This window comes from Seriola lalandi, unplaced genomic scaffold, assembly GCF_002814215.2.
Source record: "Seriola lalandi dorsalis isolate HSWRI2012SDOR001 ecotype SW California unplaced genomic scaffold, Sedor1 jcf7180002054931, whole genome shotgun sequence".
Lineage (NCBI taxonomy): Eukaryota > Metazoa > Chordata > Actinopteri > Carangiformes > Carangidae > Seriola > Seriola lalandi.
In genome coordinates, this window is record NW_019525483.1 from 213,159 (window position 1) to 235,492 (window position 22,334).

At 41.9% G+C, this 22,334-nt stretch overlaps 1 protein-coding gene across 1 annotated transcript in view; it reads left to right on the top strand.

The window, feature by feature from the left end:
• minar1 (membrane integral NOTCH2 associated receptor 1) overlaps positions 1-22,334 on the top strand; it is a 47,719-nt gene that overhangs the window by 21,181 nt on the left and 4,204 nt on the right. The window contains exon 4 of the mRNA XM_023393243.2: positions 6,588-6,845. Coding sequence (XP_023249011.1) covers positions 6,588-6,845 — 258 coding nt within the window. The remainder of the gene's footprint in view (positions 1-6,587; positions 6,846-22,334) is intronic.

The following is a 22,334-nucleotide window of genomic DNA, read 5'->3' on the forward strand; positions in this document are numbered from 1 at the left end:
GGTTGGGAGGGTGGGGTGTGGGGGCAGGTCAGACTGGATTTCACATCCACACAATTTACTTGTGTGCTAAAAGAAAGATGGGAAAGGAAATATCATAACTGTCAGCAATAACTGAAAAAAGATACCATGGCTGGCAGGCAATCACCAACTTTCCAAAATAGCCTGAACACTCACTGAAGTCTATCATTTCAGGTGGGACACTTCATCAGGTGGAGACTGCTGGTGTGATGCTCTGGATATTATTTGAGCAAGCATGACGCAGTTCGTCCCCGGGATCACAGACCCACCTGGAAGAGCCTGAGATACACAACACTTGAAGAAAATGAACACATAAACAAGAAAAAAACAATCCGATTTAGTGACAGCTGGGAGATGAATTGCAGTCTGTAGGTAGGCTAATCTGCATTTAAGAAACCCATAGAGCTCAGAAAGAAAGACTATTGCTAACAGAGAATCTACATATGGTCTGAAACACCTGGACTTTAACCGTGAAACCAATTTATGCACCAAAGGAAATGTGAGAGGGAGATGCTTATCATTGCCTTCAGGATTAGCTTTCTTTAATCCGCTGAAGAGGAGGCAGATTTAGGGATTCCCAGGCAAACTAGAAGTAATTAACACCTTGATGAAAGAGAGTAGAATTTTCTGGGACTCTGAACAGTGAACTATGAAAGTACAAATCATGGAGGTTTTAAGGGGCAGTAGTGGGATCAAATTAGATGCACAGAAAGAAGAGGCTTCATCAGAGGCTTCAGATGAACCCAATCTCATGAAGTGGGAAGTGCTGAACATATAATGAGGCACCTTATCATTTAATCTAGAAAGGTTTCACTAACACCATCGCACCATTTGTTTGGTATAAAAGTAGTTTTATCTGGAGGATTGGATGAGGGTCTTGTTTGATAGGATGGTGAGGGGTCAAGGGGAGGGATGAAAGGAGGTTGATTGCATGGAGTCATGATGTGGTTGGAGCCTCTAAGAACCGAGGGGTCAAGAAGACCCAGGGTGGGGTGGGATGAGCTTAAGAGCTTTGACATCCTCTAAAGGAGTTTCACTGGACCAGGAGATAAGGCTGTTTGGATGTCACTCAGATGTCTGTGGATGTAGCTATGGCAAGCTTGGGAAGACCAGCAGCCGAGAACTTTGACGATGCGGTCTGGGATTCCTTGTTTTGGCAGCGTTGAAGTGGCTCCGGTGTCAAAGGACTGATGAGAGTATAATCCTAGACTTGGACAAAATTTGGCAGAGGTTGTGGTTGAACCAGAAGCACGTAGCATCTCTGCTTGCAGAGGTGAAGTCTTGTGGAGAGGCATGGTGAACTAGTGTCTGGTTTACATAGGTTAGAATGGGTTTGAAAGAGCTTAAACCTGTCCAAAGGGAATTGGATGCAACGGATGTGAAGGTCAGGGGTAAGCGGGAGCTGAGGCTGCACCGATTAACATGTTGACGTGGTGGTGAGAAATGGAAAGAACTGAAGCTCCAGAGAGTAGTTTGGTAGAAAAGTCAATACAGCTGAGGTACGCTATGATGGGGGATGTTCTGATTTTGAGGACTGAGTGGGTGTTGGTGATGAAGCTGGTTGAAGATATGTTGATGAAAGGAAATAGTAGATTGTGTGTGGTATGAAAAGTTTTGAAACAGCACCACCGTGAATAGTACGATAAAAGGATTTTGGGAGAGCGACTATGTAAGATTGCCTCTGATGGCCAGAGGGAGAAGATGGGGGTTCGTGTGAAGATCCGAGATGCTGCCAAGAATTTGAATTTGAAATGAGAGAGAAGAGAGGGAGTCAGCGAAATGTGGGAGGTGCGCATGATGAATTGTTGTTGGGTGGAGATTAAGGTCGGTGGGCAGATGAACTTCGTGATGTGTAGTTACTGTGAGCAACAAGGGCTGCACAATTAATGGAAACATGACTGAAATTGCAATATGGCCAAGTGCAATATCCAAATTGCAGGAGCTTCTATTTTTTTTGGTAAAGGTAAAATGTATCACTACATGATAATGCATTGTTAGCGCCATAAGCATTGTGCTGCTACAGACACACCCAAGCCTACAAATCATATGTGTAAAAGGAAAGGGAACGAGTTTGTTGGGTTCAAGACCCAACATTTTTTTCGTGAAAATGAAATACAAAAACAACATTTCCAACTGAAATCTTGACTCATATCGCTACTGCAATATCTACCTAAATAATCACAAAAAGATTAGTTTTTGCATGTCGTGCAGCCCTATGAGCAACCTTTGTTTATAATATCAGCAGTGCTGTGGTTGTCTGAATGAAAGAGGATGACTTTTTTGGACCACTTGTTTGTCTGTGGCTGGGGTGGGAGTATCCATGTTGTTTAGGGAGGACTGAATGATGTTAAGGGCAACATTTTTCTACCCTAGATCAAATATTCACTGTTGCACTGTTGTTTTCTTTGGATGGTGTCCTGTCCTGTTTTTTAGTGTTCAATGGGATTTTGCATATTCATAGCGAGAGGATTATGTTGTGGCAGGAAGGTTTGGAGAGGAGTCAGCTAAGAGGATGTACCTGTGCACATGGCAGACAAAACTTTTAGAGTGTTACCCTGTTATTTTGTCATCAAATTTAAGACAAGATGTTCATGTGAAACATAAAGAGCTTGGTAACAAGATCAATAAGTGATAGCCATGCATTTCAAATGGTAATGCAGAAAGAGTATGTGGTGCATTGCAAGCATTGAAATGCAATTCATATTTTGGACATCAGTGAGTAAAGCTGGTGGTGCTCTCTGTGACTGCAGACGTTACATATATCTTACAAAGTAGGATTATAGGCTTTAAGTTTTAGTCATTTCAGTCCGAAGGCCTCCTGATGCTTGTAGACTGTAAAGACAGACATGGTTGACTGGTGTGAGAATGGTCGGGGGGGAGCTGAGGTTTTTTTGATGACTGTTCATGAGTCATGAATGTCCTGCATGGTCAAATCACTGTATCACACTGCAGTCTCTCTGGAGATCACTGCACAGTCATCCAATTAACACAAGCTGCTGACTGCAACCTGAGAGTCACTTTAGCTTTCCTCTTTAATAAAGACAAACACACACACACACACACACACGTCACCTTCATTGACTGCAGAGACAGATGTCTCTCACTGTGGTTGGTATTGATAGCAGCTGCTTGTAAGTACTTTGGGATTAATGCGATCAATACTCAGCGTTCAGGAATGCTTTATTCTTCATTTTGTGTTTGCTGCGCAGACATGGGAATTATAATTCATGAGAAAGAGTGGGTTATTAAGAAAAACTGCTCCCTGGGAATCAATGAATCCTTCAATCTGATATTTGAAGGAGTATATCAGATAATAGATTTTTTTTTTTCCACAAGAACAAATTGAATTGAGTTGTATAAATAAACAGCCCCTATACAACAGCACATAACAGTTTGTATGTTTATCACATGGCTACTCATCAATATAAGGACTGAGGTATAGAAATGCTTCTGTATGCAAGATGCGACACTTACACTCATAAACACAGACAGCACATAAACAGACAAGCAAGTAATGAAATGTTGTTCACTATATAAGATATCGGTTTTTACATTAAATAATGTTGTATGAGTTTGAAAGTCAAAATTTATAAAGGGTTGTCATATGTTGTGACACTTTATCTGTAACAGATAATGTTTGGACCCAGGTGCAGACACAGGACTCAGCGGGAGGGTTGGCAAGGTTTTTATTAGGTAAATAGTAGAATGGGGTTGAAGGGTGGTGAAGGGCGAGGGTGGAGGCAAGCTGGCCGTTAGGGAAGGAGGTGAGATGGCGTCTGAGGTTATAGTCTGGAAGGTGAGGAGGCAGCATGGGTTGGAGTTCTCGCACAAGGGAGAAAATCAGGTTAGTAAGGAACACGAGGGAAAACACAAGAGATGAAGTAAATACTTGGAGAGCTAGAGAGCTGCTACCACTGAAGCAGGCTGAGCAATCATGCGAGGAGGGAAGGGTGAGCGGGAGTACTTGAGCAGTAGGAGATAAGTAGATTGCAGTCAGGTGTGCAGGACCACCAGGATAGGTAGCCACGCCCACAACACACACACATACACAGACACACAGGGGAGGAGGAGACACAAAGGAGAACATGAAAGACACAGAAACACAAGGGAAGGGAGAAAAAACTGATGACCTGAGCCGTGACACTATCCTTGATATTATAATAAGCCTTAAACACAGTATGTAACTTCTGCCACTATGGGTCTCTCAGTAAAAACAATAACAAAAAACGCTGTTTGGTGATGTTGTGAGTAGCATGGGATCATGGGAGTTGTTGTCTTCACCACCATTGCCGTCAGCTTCTCCCGGTTTGATTATAATGGTGATTATAACCAGTAGAAACGCTGAATGAAGCAGTTTCATATTAAAAATCAGTGACTCATCAACACTGTTCGGCAAACAAAGGACGTCTCCAGCAGCTGGGAGCTGAGCTGTCTCACATTTCCTCAGCCTGTTTCTCTGACAACTTCAGATCCAGACATCTCATGACTAAAACCCTTCATCTGGTTTGAAACCACCAAGGTGTCAGAAGTATATCTTAGAAATATGTCTTAAAACTGGATAAATACAATTTTGAGCTTCTGGCCAGCAACTACAACACCGATGCATGCAGTTAGTGATATGTGGTCGTGGAGCGTTACCATGATTAAAATCACAGTTTTATCCAGGTTTGAGAATTGATGGAAACATTTGTGATAATATAAGAATACAACTCAAGAACATATAGAACACAGGTCTAGTTGTTTTTAGACATTTTAATGTGGAAAAACTACAGATTGTAACTTTAACCCTCAGCCTCTGATTGACCTGTTATACCTTTTGATGCAGCTCGGACACATCATCAGTGGTTGTTCTTGGGGTCATCAGGTGTTGTGGGTCTGTACCTTTTATTACCGTGTCTCATCCAGCTCCAGTGGCAAAGGCTCTTTGAGCAGGAAGGAGAAAATAGAAACGTAGCCGTGTCTGTAGAAGTTGATCCTTAATTTAACAGATAGTTCGCCCAGTGGATCTACAATGAAGCATCAGGTGTTTCAGCCGGGTGTTGTGCTTGGGCCCTCAGCAGCATTGCAGAGGGTGCCACAGGAATCAGCAACAATAGGAAATATGTACAAACTCTGCTGCCTTTGTGTTTGTTTTTGTCATATTGTTTTGGATCAGACTTTGAGTTCTTGGTTATGTGACAGATATTTGATCAGTGGTTTTGGTACCAACCCACTCACTCCTCCTGTCGCTGTCTTGTGGTGTACAGAGGAGCAGGCACATACCCACCTGTCTGCATGGAAATTCAAATTATACTGAGTCGTTGAAATAGACGTTTTATGAATGTGTAATAATAATCCAGAAGTCCAAGTCCACTGGCCTTTCGTTACATAGCTTTAATGTTGTCACAGAGAACATCATACGTTCAAACACTTCTCAAATCACCCGGGTAACAGGAGATAGGAATCAGGGCCAAGTCTTTGACAGCAAAAGAATTTCTCAGGTAACAAGTATAAGATATTATTACTGGTAGTTAATGACAAATAGAAAAGTCAATAAAGAGGTAAAAATGGTTTAAACATTGTTCATCTCAGAAGATTCTCTCCTTCAGAGTCATGCAGGGAGGGTGAGCTTTTTTCTGAGAGGAGAGAGAGAGTGCAGTAGCCAGCTGTAGGAGATTAGACATATAGTGTATAACAAAACTTAATAAATCATCTATGTGTAAGATAGGTTGCCCAGCTTGGAAAAACGTGTTAGATATGAGGCACAATGGTGTCTTTGAATTAGTGATTAGAATTGGTTATCCAAGTCAATTCTTTGAGTTGTCTGATTGGCTGTTGTGTGACTGACTGAGATAACAGTTTAGTTGTTTTGGTTCCAGCAGTTCACATTGAAACTTGTCCGTATTTTGAAAATCAAACTTAACCACTGCACGCTGAGATGATTCACTATGGCTTTCATCGAGAGCGAACAGACTGTGGCTTCTTCAGGTTCACTCAGTACAATTACAAGAGTGTTCACAGATGTGATTAGTACATATACATAGGTCACATGACCAGTTATCATCTGCATTTTGTCATTTTTCAAAGTGTTAAGCATTTTTTTTAAAAAAGATAAACATATTAAAAAAGGTAGATGTTGTTTTTTTCAGGATGACTCAGACTATTTAGAAATGTCCCCAGAATGACACAGGTAATGAATGAAACAGTAAATGTCTCACTAACGACTCAAATGAGGACCAGGTGGGTCAGTGACTCTCCTTAACGACCCCCAAGGTGTTAACGACCCTATGAGAAGTTAAATGCCTGGAACTCCTCACTAGTGAGTGAAGAAGCGGATGAGGGGATTTTACTGTCTCTCCAGGCATTTCCATCAGCGGTCTAATGATTTTAAAGATGTAAAAAATAAAACCGCTGCTCTGCAACAGATCTCTGGAATTCAAAGTCTCTAAATGCACATTATGGTTGATCTAGAATGATTAACTCTTGTTGGCCTGGAATAAAGCAAAGTACAGAACTGAAACTGATTAAAGAAACCTGGTGGAAACTTCTCTAACGATCTTTCTCTTCTCTGATCCTCTCTCCATTTCCAGGCAGAGCGAGAGCGTCAATATGAGCTTCCCCAGGCCCACCTTTCCCCCAACCCCCACCCGCCCATGATCGAACAGGTTTTCTCACCGCATCCCTTCACCCCCTCCATCAAGGCCCACGTGAAAGGCAGTCACCTCTACACCGACCTGAGGCTCACCAGCCTGTCAGATGCCAAGCGAGGCCAGCCATCCTGGACCATAGAGGAGTATAAACGCAACTCAGGAGAGAAGGGGAAGCAGCTCACGGCTCTGGACCTGCAGGTACTGGACTCTGCAGACTCATGGCAGAATCACAACAGGGCTGTTAGGCAGTGAGCTAAGCATAGCTGCTTGTAGGTTTTCTAAATGCCATTCACCTCTGGCTGTCATGGTCTCGTTACCTTCTTTTGTCTAAACGGGGATTATTATTATTAGAGGCTTCTCTAAGTCTTCAAGAGGAAGTCTCATGAGGTGTCATCAGAAATGTGATGAAATTCACTATTTCAGTATAGATGACCTGATCAGACCTCAGTGCATCTTGGGTGCGTTCACTCAGCTGAAGTTAGAGCTGACCACTGATCGGAGACAGATGTTAATGCAGGTGTGAACAGGTGTGAACAGGTGTGAACAGGTGTGAACAGGGCCTGAGACAAGTAAAAAGAACAAACTAACAAACGTTTCATTTTATTCAGATAATGTATCCACAGATCACAGGTTAATACCAGGTGAAGTTAAAGTTTTAAGGATAGGTCCACATTTTTTTCTGTCTTAAAACAGTACTCATGCACATGCACACAGGAATATTGAAAACGCTTGCTGTAATCATTGCTACCTCAGATCCTACTCACATGCTTCCAGCGAGTCGTGGAGTCAGAATCCAGAAGCCACATTTCTAGAAAATGAAGTCAACAGCAACTGGGCATCATCCCCTTTTGGTCCTGAGGACTGAAATCAGAAAGCTTTAAAGTAGGAAAGACTAAAAGAGCACGTACAGCTGCCTTTGACTCAATGTCCCTCAAAATATTTTTAAAGGAAGGATTTAAGATGGACGGTAAAACTGTTTCTGCCTGATGAATTCTTGCTGTGAGTGGCACGTACTTATTCACTAGTTGTTTCCTGGCAGCTTAAAGAACATGGATTTATTAGAACGGGTTTTCTGATTGGCTGTGATCTGTTACTGGCTGAGATCACAGTATAGATGTTTTTTTTTTTTCCCACCAGTTGACATTGAGAGTTGATCATATTTTATTTACACTGTCACTTATACACATACCCGCACACACCAGTGTAAACCCCACCCCTGTATTGATTGTCATGTGTGACCTGCAGGGCTGCAGGGATTCTCCCTTTACATGTGTGTTTGTGTGGTTCCTGTGCAGCTGCAGGGACCCTGTAAAGCTCTGACGCAGGCACAGAGGCCTGTTATTGATGGTCACTCTATGGCCTTCAGAGACTCAGAAATCAATTCCTCTCCCAGACAAGCCTCTGGCTGTACCTGAGATGCATCTAAACCCTGTGACTGCCTCTTCAAATGCCCTTACAGGCTGCCTTAATGGCTTCAAAAGAGCCTCACTAACTGTATCTACTGACAAAGTGGGAAAACACTTTTAGTACTTTTTTTCTTGCGGGTTGCATCAAATTCTGGAGTGCTAAGCAAAATTCAAATCAAATTAATTCAAAATGTCAACACTTACAGCTGCTTAAGTATAGCATTTCTGTGTCTGCCCGGTACCTTAACAACCAGGAACTTTTTCACAAGAGCACCAGTGCAAATGCCTCTTCTGGATGCTGTCCTCATGTCAGCTCATCATTCAAAGACTAGACGCCAGTCCCACAGAGCTATTAGCACACAAGGAAGAGGGGAAGCATGCTATGATGAGAGAGTGTTCAGCACCAGCACAGTATCAGTGGGTTCAGTCACATCAATACACAACAACCAGTGTAAGCAGCACTCCCACTCTTTGGTATTTTCCTGACCTTGAAATTCCCTTTGCCCGTCTGTGTGCTCATGCGGGGTCCAGTGCAGAGTGTTCGCTGCACAGATGGGAAGAGAGTCACTAACGGTTACGAGGTTCATTCAAAGGCAAGGCAAGTTGTTGGTATTTTGGCTGAGACATTGCAGAACAGATTTGTTTCTGACTCCATTTCTCACTCCATTGCCCATCTGTTGAGTTTGTCAACAAGAGCAACATCATTTAGTTAAACACTTCTCAGCCAGCAGATGCATTAAATTGACATTTAAATGTTTAATGTGGTTAAATGCACAGTATGTAATTTGTGCTGCTAGGAGTCGCTAGATGTGCTAGATGTTTTTAGACATTTTAATGTGAAAAAGTTACAGATATTATCTGTAACAGGAACATTGGTAAGTCTGTATTAATCTTTAACTTATCAGCAAAGTTCTATTCTCCAAATGATCACTTTGTATAAACAAGTTTTTTTTGGACCAGCTCATATACTTAGAGGTAGTGATGCACCGATTGATCGGCCACCAATCATTATAAGCTGATTTTCATTAAAAATACGTGGTCAGTAGTTTAGAATTAATGCATCTAGTCATTGATCACCTTAAAACCGATCACCTGCGGTTGATACTCTGGTGTCTGCGGCTGAGAGAAGCGCTGTGTGCTGTGTAGTATAGTCCCGCCTCCTACAAGGTTCAATGCGCCGGCGAGCAACAGGTCACCAAAACAAAACATGTTAAAAAGAAAAAAAATGATCGGTGTCGGCCGTGGATCGGCTTATCTCACTCATAGATGATCCGTATCAGTAAAAACGAAATGTGATCTGGGCATTCCTACATAGAGGGTCAGAACTGACTGACTGACTGTAATCCTTTGCCAAACAGAAGTGGAAATAATCCACTGAAAGCATGGAGGGATCATTTGAACCACCCAAATATTATTATTATACCCAAAGCATAAATTTACAACATAAAATATGAAGAGTTGATAGATAATTACCAGGGTAATAACTAATGAGCTGACATAATTACAGTGAAGATTTGTGTCACTTAAGGTTTTTCTAGTAGCAGTTGTAAGGTGGGGCGCCCTGCTGGCTCAGCTGGTAGAGGGCATACCATAAAGGCTCGGTCCTCACAGCAGCGGCCTGGGTTAAGTTTGGCCCTAGGCCCTTTGCTGCATGTCATCTGCTCTCTCTCTCCTCAGCTCTCCTGTCTCTCTCTCTCACTGCAGCTAGAATAAAGGCCAAAATGCTCGAAAGAATAACTTGGTAAGGTGTGAGACTTTCTAGTCGCTGCAGGACGGAGGAAGACAAAGACATACAAATGTCCTCATGGATAATTGCTGTGCAGTGTAGCCAGAGTGATTTTAGTAAAGGCTGCTGGCAGGGAGGTAGATGTGCTTGATGCATGGCATGATAGTAATTATCATTTCTATTGGTAATGATAAAACTGCAACCACTAAGTTTAATTGATGATAGTTCATCAGATGAAGAAACATGAGCAGTCAGACTACTGAAAACTATCCTCCAGGTTCGACCAACTTATTTGGAAGAGAACATGAAGGTGAATACTAAAACTGTAACTCTGAGCGACTGTCCTGACTCCAGCTGTGTGCACACAACTTTCATATTCATTGAGGGATCATTAATGACATTTCAGGTGCATTTGTTTTCATTTTAACCATTAAATACATTGGTTTAGATGATCTGGACAAACTGTCTGATCATCTGACTGCGTGTGTTTCTTCCCTATCTGACGTCACCATGTTCCCAGATCCCTGCAGTTACTTTGGTCAATACAATATTAAATACAAATACATTGTAATTCATATGCCCATAAAGCGACAAACAGCTTTCTGCAGGGGTTTGCGGAGATGAACTGACTTGGACTTACTAACTGATGCAGACAAGAAAAGACAAGTTTAAACAAGGCTCATAAAAAAAGAAAATGAGTCTGAATTAAAAGCTTATTTATAAAATATCTCAAAAAATGTATCATACACACAGTGACTGGTGAAGGTACTGTACCTGACACTGCATCTGTGGGAGGATTTTTCATATAAGAAAACCAGTGCCATATGGCAAGTGGCAACACTCACATAGAGACATAATACAGTAATAGTTGCCAACTTATAATGAGGAGAAAGTTAAAAAGGGTGAGAGACAGTAGAGACAGAGAAGAGAAGGAGAGAGAGAGAGGCAGGGTAGCTGGCTGAGAAGTCAAATTGCAGGATACTAAAAATAGCACAAAAAACTAGGGGAGCTCTAAAGTCATGTATCACCACAGCACCAAGTTCAAACAGTGAAACGATTCACTACTCACTATGACTATAATTATAAGCCACCGGGTTTTAGAGGCTAATTAGTGTTGTGTATCGTTGTAATGACTTCCCTTCAAATCTGCAGTCTGACTGACGTGATGTCGTTGTTGATTACAGAGGATTAGCATTAGATTGACGTGCTAAACATTTCAGTTTTGCTTGTCAATACTACTGACTAACAGGAATACAGACATATATAGCTTCATGATGATCACCAACTGTTCACCTGATTCATATTTTAATTCATATGTGCTGACAGTAAATGGGATATTAAAAAGCGGTTATATGTGATGATGGAAGATGCTGTCTGTCGACTGTGACAGCTTCGTACTGTAGGTATGATTACCTCACACTCTCACAAAGATGTAATTAGAATGCATCTGTGCCAGTGATACACACAAACACAAACACACACACACACACACACACACACACACACAGACATTCAGCTCATCAGCTTGTCAACTCGTCAACATGGATTCCAAATTTTCAGTTTGGGGGGGGGCAGTATTTAACCTTTGGCTTTGAGTTTGAGACAGCTGTGAAACAATCACCATTATACCAGGAAATACAAACCAGACGTTAAAGCCATTAAAGTACATGCAAAATGTAAGCCTTGTTTATTTTTACTGACATTGTGTGTGTTACTGTTTTTGATTGTGTTGTATGTCACACGCTGCTTCTATGGCTTGATTGCAGCGTGTGTGTGTGTGTGTGTGTGTGTGTGTGTGTGTGTGTGTGTGTGTGTGTGTGTGTGTGTGTGTGTGTCAGCCACGACCATGACTCTTTTCTCTGCGTCCCTCTCCCTATATGCCAGGTTTATTTCTGCACATCTATATCAAGCCTGGAATTTACCTGCAAATGTGTTTATGGTGAATGTCTGTAATTACTGACTTTCCTGTACATTTTATGTGTCACTGACTTTGTCTTACAGGTTCTGTAACAGTAGTCACTGTCATTACATGTCGCACTAGGCCACCAGCATCTCAGACCCAAAACAAATGCTTTGCTGGGTCAGGTTCCCCTCCCTCCACGTTCTCGGTCAGCAAGGTGTTACAAAGCCGTAGTGAAATGGCCACTAAAAACACAACAAGAGGCACGACTGGATAAAGGTACTCTGTGTACACGAGAGCCAACACGAACAATCTGATCCATTAGCCCACGCTAGCATTGCTCCACAGCAATGTTGACTGTTAGCCAGCTAGCGATAGCAACATTTGCCAAACAAATTCATAAAAAGTATCATGTTTACTGCAGCCATCACTGATGAAAAGAGACATGTAACATCATGAACCATCAAGTTACTGACAGTTGTGAGTCACACTGCACCTTTAGCAGCTCATTCTCCTCTCAGTAAAGTACCAGTATTGGATCCAGGTTCAGAGGGAGAGAGATTCAGCCTTGGACTGATCCACTGGGACTACCCGCATGAATGACACTGACGGCGCCTGTAAAAACGTTTTGGATGTTTTAACAGTCCGCTGGCTGACCAGGATATGAGCTGGTAGTCCCCAGTAGTCTCTCCGCTCAGGAGAACCAAGCTGTTGCTGCAGACATCTTCTTGATATATTATTATGTGAAAACACAGACAACCCTGCCCAGCTTTACTCAGTGATGTATGATCTGAAGTAAAAGTCAGGGAAAATTGTGACACAGTTTATTCATGATGAAAGACTTCTGCTGCGCATCGGCACAATCAGATAAAAAGAGACGAGCGTTCACACCTGAGGCTCTTTGCCTTGGAAACGTTAGGAAGATCTGGGGGGGGGGTGTTCTACAAACACACAGAACAGCTGTCGTCATTAACGTGTTTATTTATTGTTTATCCTGTCACAGGACTTCGTTATTAAAAAAAAGACATTTGATGGACATGTCAGTCAGCAGTGTGGGGGTCAGGTCTTTACAAAAACAATGTGAAAATGTCATTTTTACACATTCAGTGAGCAGCAGCCTAAGAAGCAGTAGTGACCTATCATAGTGAAACAACCCATTGTTCCACTAATGGCCCATTGGTGAGACCCTCACAGGCAGTGTGATGCTCAGCCCCCGCAAAACAGCCAGGCACACTTCTGGATGTGTGTGCCTGAAATTTGAACACGACACATTAAGCATTTTATTATTATCAAGGAAGTTTTTTTGGCCCTTATCCAGATCTTTGTCCTTCAATACTGGTGTTTTTTAATCTGATACTGATACATTGCGTTGCGGACACGGTCTGTTGCACCTTTATTCCACCTCACCATTCTGCTTAAAGGGTACGAACATGGAACTGGGGGGCAATGTTGTTCTGCCTGTAAGTGGAGGTGGGCACAGAGCCGGATCAACGTCTGTGTAAAAGAGAGAGCCGGCAATGGTGGGACAGGACGCTGTGTTCCACGCCACGCCTCTGGTTCCACGTCACGCCTCTGGTTCCACGTCACGCCTCTGGTTCCACGTCACGCCTCTGGTTCCACGTCACGCCTCTGGTTCCAGAACGCTGGCATGCTCTCTGCTCACACAAGGGGATGGCTTATTAATCAATATAATATATATATATATATATATATATATATCAGAAATAAAACAGTTTACAGATTGTACAGTGGTGTTAGAGAGTTCAGGTCCCTCCCTCGCAAATTCTATTTGACAAGTGCTGATGCAACGTGCAGCAAGCACACAACCAACAACAGCCAAGTTTAATTTAAGCCTGCCGTCAAATTACTCACAGGATTACACATTAATTAGTGACAGCTGTTTGTCAGTATAACGAAAGCAAAAGCAAATGTTTCCTAAACTGCTTTACTAATGATTATCAGCTCCCTCACTCACTGCTGCAACCATATTTTCACATATTGTCACTCACATATGCAGCAGGATGCTGCACTCTAGAGACTAGCTGTAGTAAAGGAGGTGCACACTCCATCCAGTCCTATGTAGCCCCCCTCTTAACTCTCATTAAGTCCCTGTGGGAATCTAGTGCCCAATTTACTAATCCAGGTCCTCTCTGTCCTCTGTCTCTGGGTTGCTGTCCAATTCGGATTGCATTGGAGGATTGCAATGAAGTATTTAAACAGCGGAGTGTGGATGTCTTTCCTTTTCAAAATATTATATCTATGTTGTGTGAATCTGATTCGGATTGTGTTTCCCGTCTCACCAACATATTATAACCCACATTGTTCACAAGAGGAGCTGCAACACTGGCTGATCCGATTTTGATCAGCAATATTTTAGTTGATACTGATCCATTCAAATATGTCCAGGCTGGCCTCAGGATTGGCTCAGGACATATCGCATGATTATATTTCTTACAAACAGTATTTACAAGAAATGAATGCAATATTGTAAAAGATTTCAACTCTACAATATATTGTAGAGTATATCCTACACTGGAAGTATCCAGTGTCAGTTGGGATTGGCTCCAGCGACACTAAAAGGATAAGAGGTATGTATAATGAGGTGAAGTTTATAAAAACCTTCTGCCCTGACAGAATAAATCAGAATCACCTCCGTTAGATACAGCCTGTTAATTTGGCTGATTTTGTGCCGCTGCAAATCATTATTTTATAATCCCGATACTGTCGGATGGAACCAGCATAAACAAGATAATGACAACAGCTGTGTAATCAGCTATATTTACATTTAAAATGACTGAGAACATTATCACAGATATCTTGGAGACAACTGGTGAAGGATTTAATAAAGACTGCTTTTTTTGGATCAGGACTGGTTTCAGAGGAGGAGCAGACCAGCAGCAGCAGCCTGGACAGCTTCAGGAGGAGACGGAGAGAGTTTTGTTTAACACACGACAGAAAATGATGAGAGAGACAGGCCGAACCGAAAGCTCTGACAAGAGGTGGGATCGCTGAATCCACAGACGTTAATTACACATAGGCACACAGCAGGTGAGAGCAGCATGTGAACTGTGGTACATGAAAAACCACGTTATCGACAGCAGATAAAGTCAGACGCACAGTCCAGGGCGGAGCTGCACATACATTTAAAATGAACAATGACTGAACAGCGAATTTGATTACAAGGATTTCTTGTGTCGTTGCGGCGTTATGCTATGCTAAGCAATGCTAATGGTAATTTATCTGTTTTTTGAGACCTCTGGGGGAGCTGAGGTCTGTTTTGGGGTAATTAAGCCCCTGGCTCCTCCTTTATTCTAACACTGGTTCATCACTCATCACTCATCACATGCTGCATTATTAAACTTAATATCCCATATGACATTTCACATTTTACCACAGTTCCTCTGTCTGTTAAGATGCAGTAGGGAGGGGCTACTGTAAGCAATAAGTGATAAGATACAAAATGAATCCTTTTGATTAGTTTTTTTTTACATTAGATCTTGCAAAGGAAAGCTGAAATGAAATATAAATCCAGATCTTGAGAGGCTCTGGCTTCTGGCCCCTCTGTTTATCCAGACTGTTTTTTTTAATGCAGCTGAATTCATTATATAGTCACCATCTCCTGTATATGTCTGTGTGTTTTTGTTGTCAGACCGCTGAAGAAAGGGAGAAATAGCCTCAGTGATTTACTCGTGGCTCATTTCAAAATGTCACTCCCATGCTGCTGCGCTGTGGTGGAACACAGACACAGTTAAACCTTTGTTTAACTCTGTTTTAATGCAGCCGAAAATTTAGTTTCAATTATTTACATGTGTTTGTGTTTCGGGTGTCAGACACTGCAGTGGGTAAGACATAGAATAGATTTGGTCTCTGCCACGTCCGGTCGATAAAACGATAGCAGCATATGTAGCAGCTATAGACACTTCAATAGCAATAAGAAAATTGGTCAATAGAGAGTTTGATAGTTTCACGGTTGCATGAGCGATCCCCAAGCTTGCTTCCTCCCTGGCTCATTAACAGCCTATCCCTTGGTAATGTGTAACGAGTGACGAGTGAGAAAATAAGAGCAGCCGGTGAAGATGGTGAGATAATTGTTAACAAAAAGGACAGGTCAGCCTGCCAGTATGACCTGAACAACTTACACCCTTCGGAGAACACAACATGTCCTCCAGTTAGGGTCCAGTATTATATTGCATTTTGAAAAAGGACACTTCTAAAGAATATCTTGCCTTCTACACTAAGAAGCGAGATCATCCTGAACTGGATGATGTTTTTTGTCTCTTCTTGGGCAGTGCTTGTACACTTTGCAATCGACCCCACTAAGAGCTGGGGCTGAACTCGCTCCTTCACAACATCCTTGAGAGTAGGCTCCCTCTGATTAAAGTCCGTAGTTGGTGGAAGTGAGCTGATCAAGGCTCTGCAGTGGACCAGTTGTTTCATGAACCCAAATGGGTTTGCTAGGAAGCAGCTCTCTTTCTGGTTTCTGATCATACTCCTCTCCCTCCTCTTCCTTCAAAGACCCTCTGCCCTTTATGGACTCATCAGCCTCTTGCGGACCACACTCCTTAGCTCTGTGAGAGGTCCCCTCTCATCCTCGCTTGTCCCTTGAGCTGCCGGCCCAAGCAGTTTCAGTGGAGTGATAGGCCCTGAAAGCAGACTGCATGGTTGAAAAGATTACAGTTATATATATATATATATATATATATATAATGACTGAAAGCTGATTGAGACACAACATCTGAGAAGAATGTAAGGTTAGAGACTGGTCAATAATTGTTGAGAGACCCTGGATCAAGGTCAGCAGTTTTAAAGCTAATGAGGACATTGCCAAATGTAAGTGATAAATTACCAATATAGAGAATGGGTATTGTATGTCCCAGAAACTGGCCAGAAATCTTTGGAAAGTTTAGGTAAAAGAAGTTCAAAGTAATATCCAATTTGAAGGTTAAATTGAAAATAGACTTTTAGATTAAGGCAAACCCCAACCTTGTTTAGTAGCCGGAGCAACATGGGTGTTGGTATACTTATGTTTAATGATCAAAGTTATGCCGATAATCAAATCATTTTTGTCCCTGATGTGAAACGTGACTTAAACCCTTGTCTGTATTTCTAGATAAAATAGCAGCACCCAGAAAAACCATCTGCCAACAAAACCAAATCCCTGCTTCACTACAGTGATGAGCCAGTGGTTCAGTGAAGTAAGCTGTAAGCTGTACATCAGTCAACAGCTCAGTGCACCTGCGTTCAGTAATGTTTGATCACTTTATTGTGAAAGCATGTCCACATAAACACAATCCTCTTCATTCATGTTTCAAACCACAATTATGCACAGCACATCTGCAGAATCACCGCAGCAGCCTCTGTGCTTATATTCATATCAAACTTGTCATTTCAGTTAATTATTCTACACATTTTCTACCACAAACCAACAGGCGTGTCAGATACTGATGCATTGAAAACAACTCACACAGCTTTCCACAGAAAACACCACTAATAACTCCCTCTGGATTATCCAACTACCACTATTATGCACCGAAAACACGATTACCATAGGAAAAGTGAGCTCAACTTTAAAAGTGACAAACATCTCAGAGAACAGTAAATTGTCTCTGAAGAAAACTCTGCACAGGACTCTGACACTGTCAGCACATCGTGACGGGGGAGAGCCCAGTGTTTCACAGCAGTGAATGTGATTGGCCATGATTGATACACCTCGTTATGAAAAAATAAGGTCTACAGCCATGCCATCAGTTCTGTGAAGCTGTGTTTAGACACTGGTGATTTGAGCTGAATGACACGGAGGGAACTTTGCCTTTTTAAAATCCCTGTGTGTATACCACGTTAACATAGGTGCATCAGAAAATGGCTGAACTTTATGAATAATATCTACACTTAGTGGACCGTTATAACAGTTATAGGTTGTCTTACTTTTTCTCCCTCTCGTACACCTTCTCTGTTCTTTTCACTTACTGTCTAAAATCATGTGCATATTGTACTTGAAATTGTGCTGGTAACGTTACACAGCCCCACCCACTCCCTCATCTCTCTACATCCACACACACAGGCAGGTTTTGGGAGGTCAGGAATTAGGGTATTTACATGCCATCATGGTTATAGATCTTTTTTTCTCCTCCTGATACAGATGACTCTGATGGTGCTGATTGAATTTGAGTCACTGAAATAAACAATATGAATATCAGATAACTGTGCAAGTCCCACATTATGTTCATGACAACCCTTTTTGAATGTTTAATGCCCCAGGTTGTTTGTTCATTAATGCATGGTGTAGGTGTAGTGCTGCGAGAGTGCACTGGTACGACACTCTGTAAGTAAATGAAATCATTCAACACACAAACTGCTTGTGTTCATTTGCCTGTATCATATATCACCTTAATGCCACTCTAACTACAACCTCCTACATCCATGGTATCATCTACTACTTTAGCAATGTTTGATCGCGTGGTCAGTTACAGTTGATGAATGTAAACTTGCCATTGGAGGAACATTGGTTACATAACCTGCAGCCCACAGCTGAGTTGTACCCACGACTACCTATTTTCCCACATGTTGAGAATTAAAATTGAACAGAGAACAGCGATGAGTCAGCAACGCTTGAGGTCTTTATCAATACAGGCAATAGATTCAGAGCTCGTCTGGACTTTAATGATGCGGGGGAGGAGGTTTTGAGGAGGAAGGCCAGAAAGAAGACCCTCACATGAAACAGGCTTTCTCTCATTATTATTCACACATTATGGACTTTCCTGATCGCAGGTATATATTTTTGTCTCCAAGGTGTTGTGATTATGCAATGAGAAGAAGGTGACATTGGTTGTTTTTGGAAAACATTTTACTACTATATCATTGTCTCTATAGCAGCATGTGTGACATGGTGGGAATCCTGTATGATACAGGTGTTTTTTGTTACAGGTCGTGATTCATGGCAGAATCTGAATCATAGACTGGTATGGATTGATATTGGAGGTGTGGTGCTATGTGCGACTGACATTCAGCCACACACTGTATCACACACTGCATTGATATTGTTACTGCTGGCCCAGGAAAGTATTGTTGAAATAAAGCGGTGTTAATCCTGTATAACAGGAATATATCTACAGGGGTTGATATTGTTCTTCAGGTTGTGATCAGAGTAAATCCTGTAAAAGCTACATGTGCTTTCAACAGGTAGTAGCCTCCACTGAGAACCTGTAATTCAAAACCTGGACTGTGCAGGTGCGGAGCACTGATGGGGGGTAGGGGTGTGATCCTGAAACTTTTTAATCATTATCACAATTTTTGGGTCGTCTGGACAACGCTAATCCCCTCTAAAGCAATCTAGCCAAAGTTAGGTGCAGAAACTAGAGCTTTATTTCACATCAACCCACAAGGAAACATGCAGACAACTCAGTCTACCCGCCTACAGAGAAATGCCAACGGAGAAAGCCTGCTGGCACCGAACATCAAAGACACGTTGTCTCCAGGGAAACCACCCAAGAGTCTGTCGTAAAGAAATAGTTTGTGACCAGGAAAATCTCCAGCTTCAGTGCAAACTATTGCTGAGCACTGTTCTTCTTTTGCTCCACATTTCATCTCGGTGAGGATCAGATATTACATTTACCCTGTTTTAGTAGTTAGTAGTTAATCACTTCTTTATTCAGACGCAGTCGCTTTGTTTTCCTTTGCTGTAGACATCAGTGACCCATTGAATCTAGAAGCCACAGCTTCTGATATTAGACTGACTGAGACTTTAATAATTAATCAACGCATACCTATCAAATACATTCCTATTACAGTGGATTTTTAATTTAATTTAAACCGATGGGCAATTTTATCCATCAGGGCAGGGGCAGTGGTGAGCACTGTCTAGTTTGCTAGTTTGCATGATCTCCTCGTGCTTGTGTGGGTTTCCTCCAGGTATGTCGGCTTCCTCCCGCAGTCCGAAGTCATGCAAGTTAATTGGTGACTCTAAATTACCCGCCGGTGTGAATGTGAGCATGAATGGTTGTTTGTCTCTGCGTGTCAGCCCTGTGATAGACTGACGACGTGTCCGGGGTGAACCCTGCCCTCATCTAATATGACTTTTGATGCCCCCCGGAATGGCGCTATGACTAATGAATGAATGAATAAAATTGAATCTACAACTCAATAAAGTGTACATAAGAGGTCTGAATATTCTGTATATTATTTTGAAGCCACCGTAGTTCTATCTACCAGGTTATAATCTATCATTTCGATGTGGGACGTTTCTACAGCTAATTCTTTTCTAGTATATACGAGGGTCAGTTAAAATATCAATATGTTGTGAGTTGAAAGCCTCACAATGAAGAATGTCTCTGCTGCGCTGTATTCAGCAAAGCCATTACAGAGCAGATTGGAAAAACAAAATCAATCTCTGTTGCAGAGCCAGGTTTTTTGTGGGTATAGACTCCTGCAGTAACTATGTTCTCATCACATCCACAGAATGTTTCTCCCACTCTCCACCTAAAGAACAAAATGGTAACTATACAAGGCAGTCAGCCTTCATTTTCATTTTCATTTGAAAAGCAGCATCCTGGTCGTTAAGGGGTTTAAGATGCTGATGTCCCGGGTTTAATCCCTTGTGGGGACCTTTGTTGTTTTGTTGCGTGTTGTCCCTCATCTCTCTCCTCATTACCTGTTCACTCTTCACTGTCTCAGTCTAATTAAGGCAAAAATGTCCTCCATTCTACAAAGTATACAACACATCAACCAAAACAGAGCTCCCCGGTGGCAACGTGTAGAGACACAAGTCTTTAGTTAAGATGCAGAGTGCGAAGTGCAGTAAAGTGTGTCACACACAGAGAGCACGGTGGTGGTGTGGAGTGCACTGGGGCACACACCAAGACAGTTTGAGCTCAGGATCCTCTGTTATCCTCGGTTGTGCCGGGGGTCAACGATGGCGGGTCACACTGACTCCTTTCATCCCTCTGCTGGCTCCTCTCGCAGTCTCTCACCATCTGCTCCTTGTGTGCCTTTTAGAAATGGCCAGTTATTGACATCATTTACATTTCTTTCAAAGCATCTGTCGTTATTGGTCGCGTGAGGCTTGGTAAATCCGAATTAAAGCATGTCACACAATACCCTCCGGTGGACCGTGCTTCATAGACCTTACAAAATGTTTTTGGCTTTTCTTACCTTCATCCAAACTGGAGAAGAGTCATGCAAACAGTTTCAATTCTGATGGACTTGGATTGAAGCTCACACTGGTCTCCATCTCACTATTGGGGGTTTTTGGTTATAAAAAGCTCAGTAAATCTGACAGAATATGCAGTCAACCACAACTATATGTTCTCTCACCATTTGAATAATTCATGTGAGATTAATGAGACTGTAAATTCTCAAATAAAAAAAGATTCAAAAAAGATTTTAGCAGAGTACAATAATAGTAAAAGCAGCACAAACAAAGCCTGGGTAAAGGACTTTTAGGGGTGGGGAGATTACATTTACCTTTAATGGTAAATTCAACTTATATATTAACGTATATTTTCACTGCACAACTCTGTTGTTTTAAGTACAGCAAGAGTCACACTGTCTGTTTCTGTTTTTCTTTCTAACAGAAACTGTTTTTATTCACCAATTAATTCCAGTTTCTCATATTCTGCTGTTTTTGTTTTGCAATGCTGTTCAGCTGCTGTCAGTGTTAGTTAATACTTTATGTTTCAAATTTAAAGCCGACCAGGAAGAGAAAGAACTACGCTCCCTGAGCTGCTGGAAGGCTTTTAATGTGAAATACTTGTGCAGGAGGAGTTGAGTGTTATAACTGGTAGAAGCAATAAAAAAAAAGCGTAGAAAAGCAGACGGACACAAAAGCAACCGCAATAAAGAATAAAAGGAACAAAGACTAACGGACAAAACAAACAGGGGAATACAATATGAATTGAAGCTGGTGGGTCTGTAGTCGACAGGAGAAGGAAAACTAGAATCACCTCCTCGTGGTTGTTTCCTCCATCAGCCGGTCAGGTTTCAGGAAACATAGTCACAATCTCTCCTTCCTGAGTTACAGCATTGAGTAAAAGCCAGAGGTGTTTTTGCCGAACATCATGATGTCACAGTGAAGTTGACCTTTGACCTTTTGGATATAAAATGTTTATCCTTATAGACATTTAAGTTGAGTTAAATTGTGTCAATTAGTGTATGAACTTGTGAGTTATGGCCAAAATGTGTTTTGTGAGGTCACCGTTACTTTTGACCTTTGACCACAGAAATCCAATCAGTTCACCCTTGAATCCAAATGAATGTTTGTGTCAGTGACACCTGATCGGACATCACAGAACAGGTCCAGAGCACAGATATGACTGCTGTGCCAAAAGGGGAGTGGATCCCCGGGGGGCGGCAGAGTCCATTAAGAAACCTTATACCTTGCAGTTGTTTTATCAGGGTTAAGTTGTGAAAGCTGATGGCTCCGTGGGGAAACCCCCAGACTCTTAAGAGGGAGTTTGCTCAACCTGAACAGCATTCACAACATGACTCTTCTGTTGTGTTTCTGGGATTAGTGATGTGGGAATGTACATTACTCTGAATTTATAAAAACAGGTGGAAATGGAGGAAGAGCTGAGTTTGCATCGACAGAAAGTTAAAACATGAAAAAAAAACAGGAGGCTATAAAACAGGGAGAATAAAGGAAAATAAAGGCTTGTCTTTAA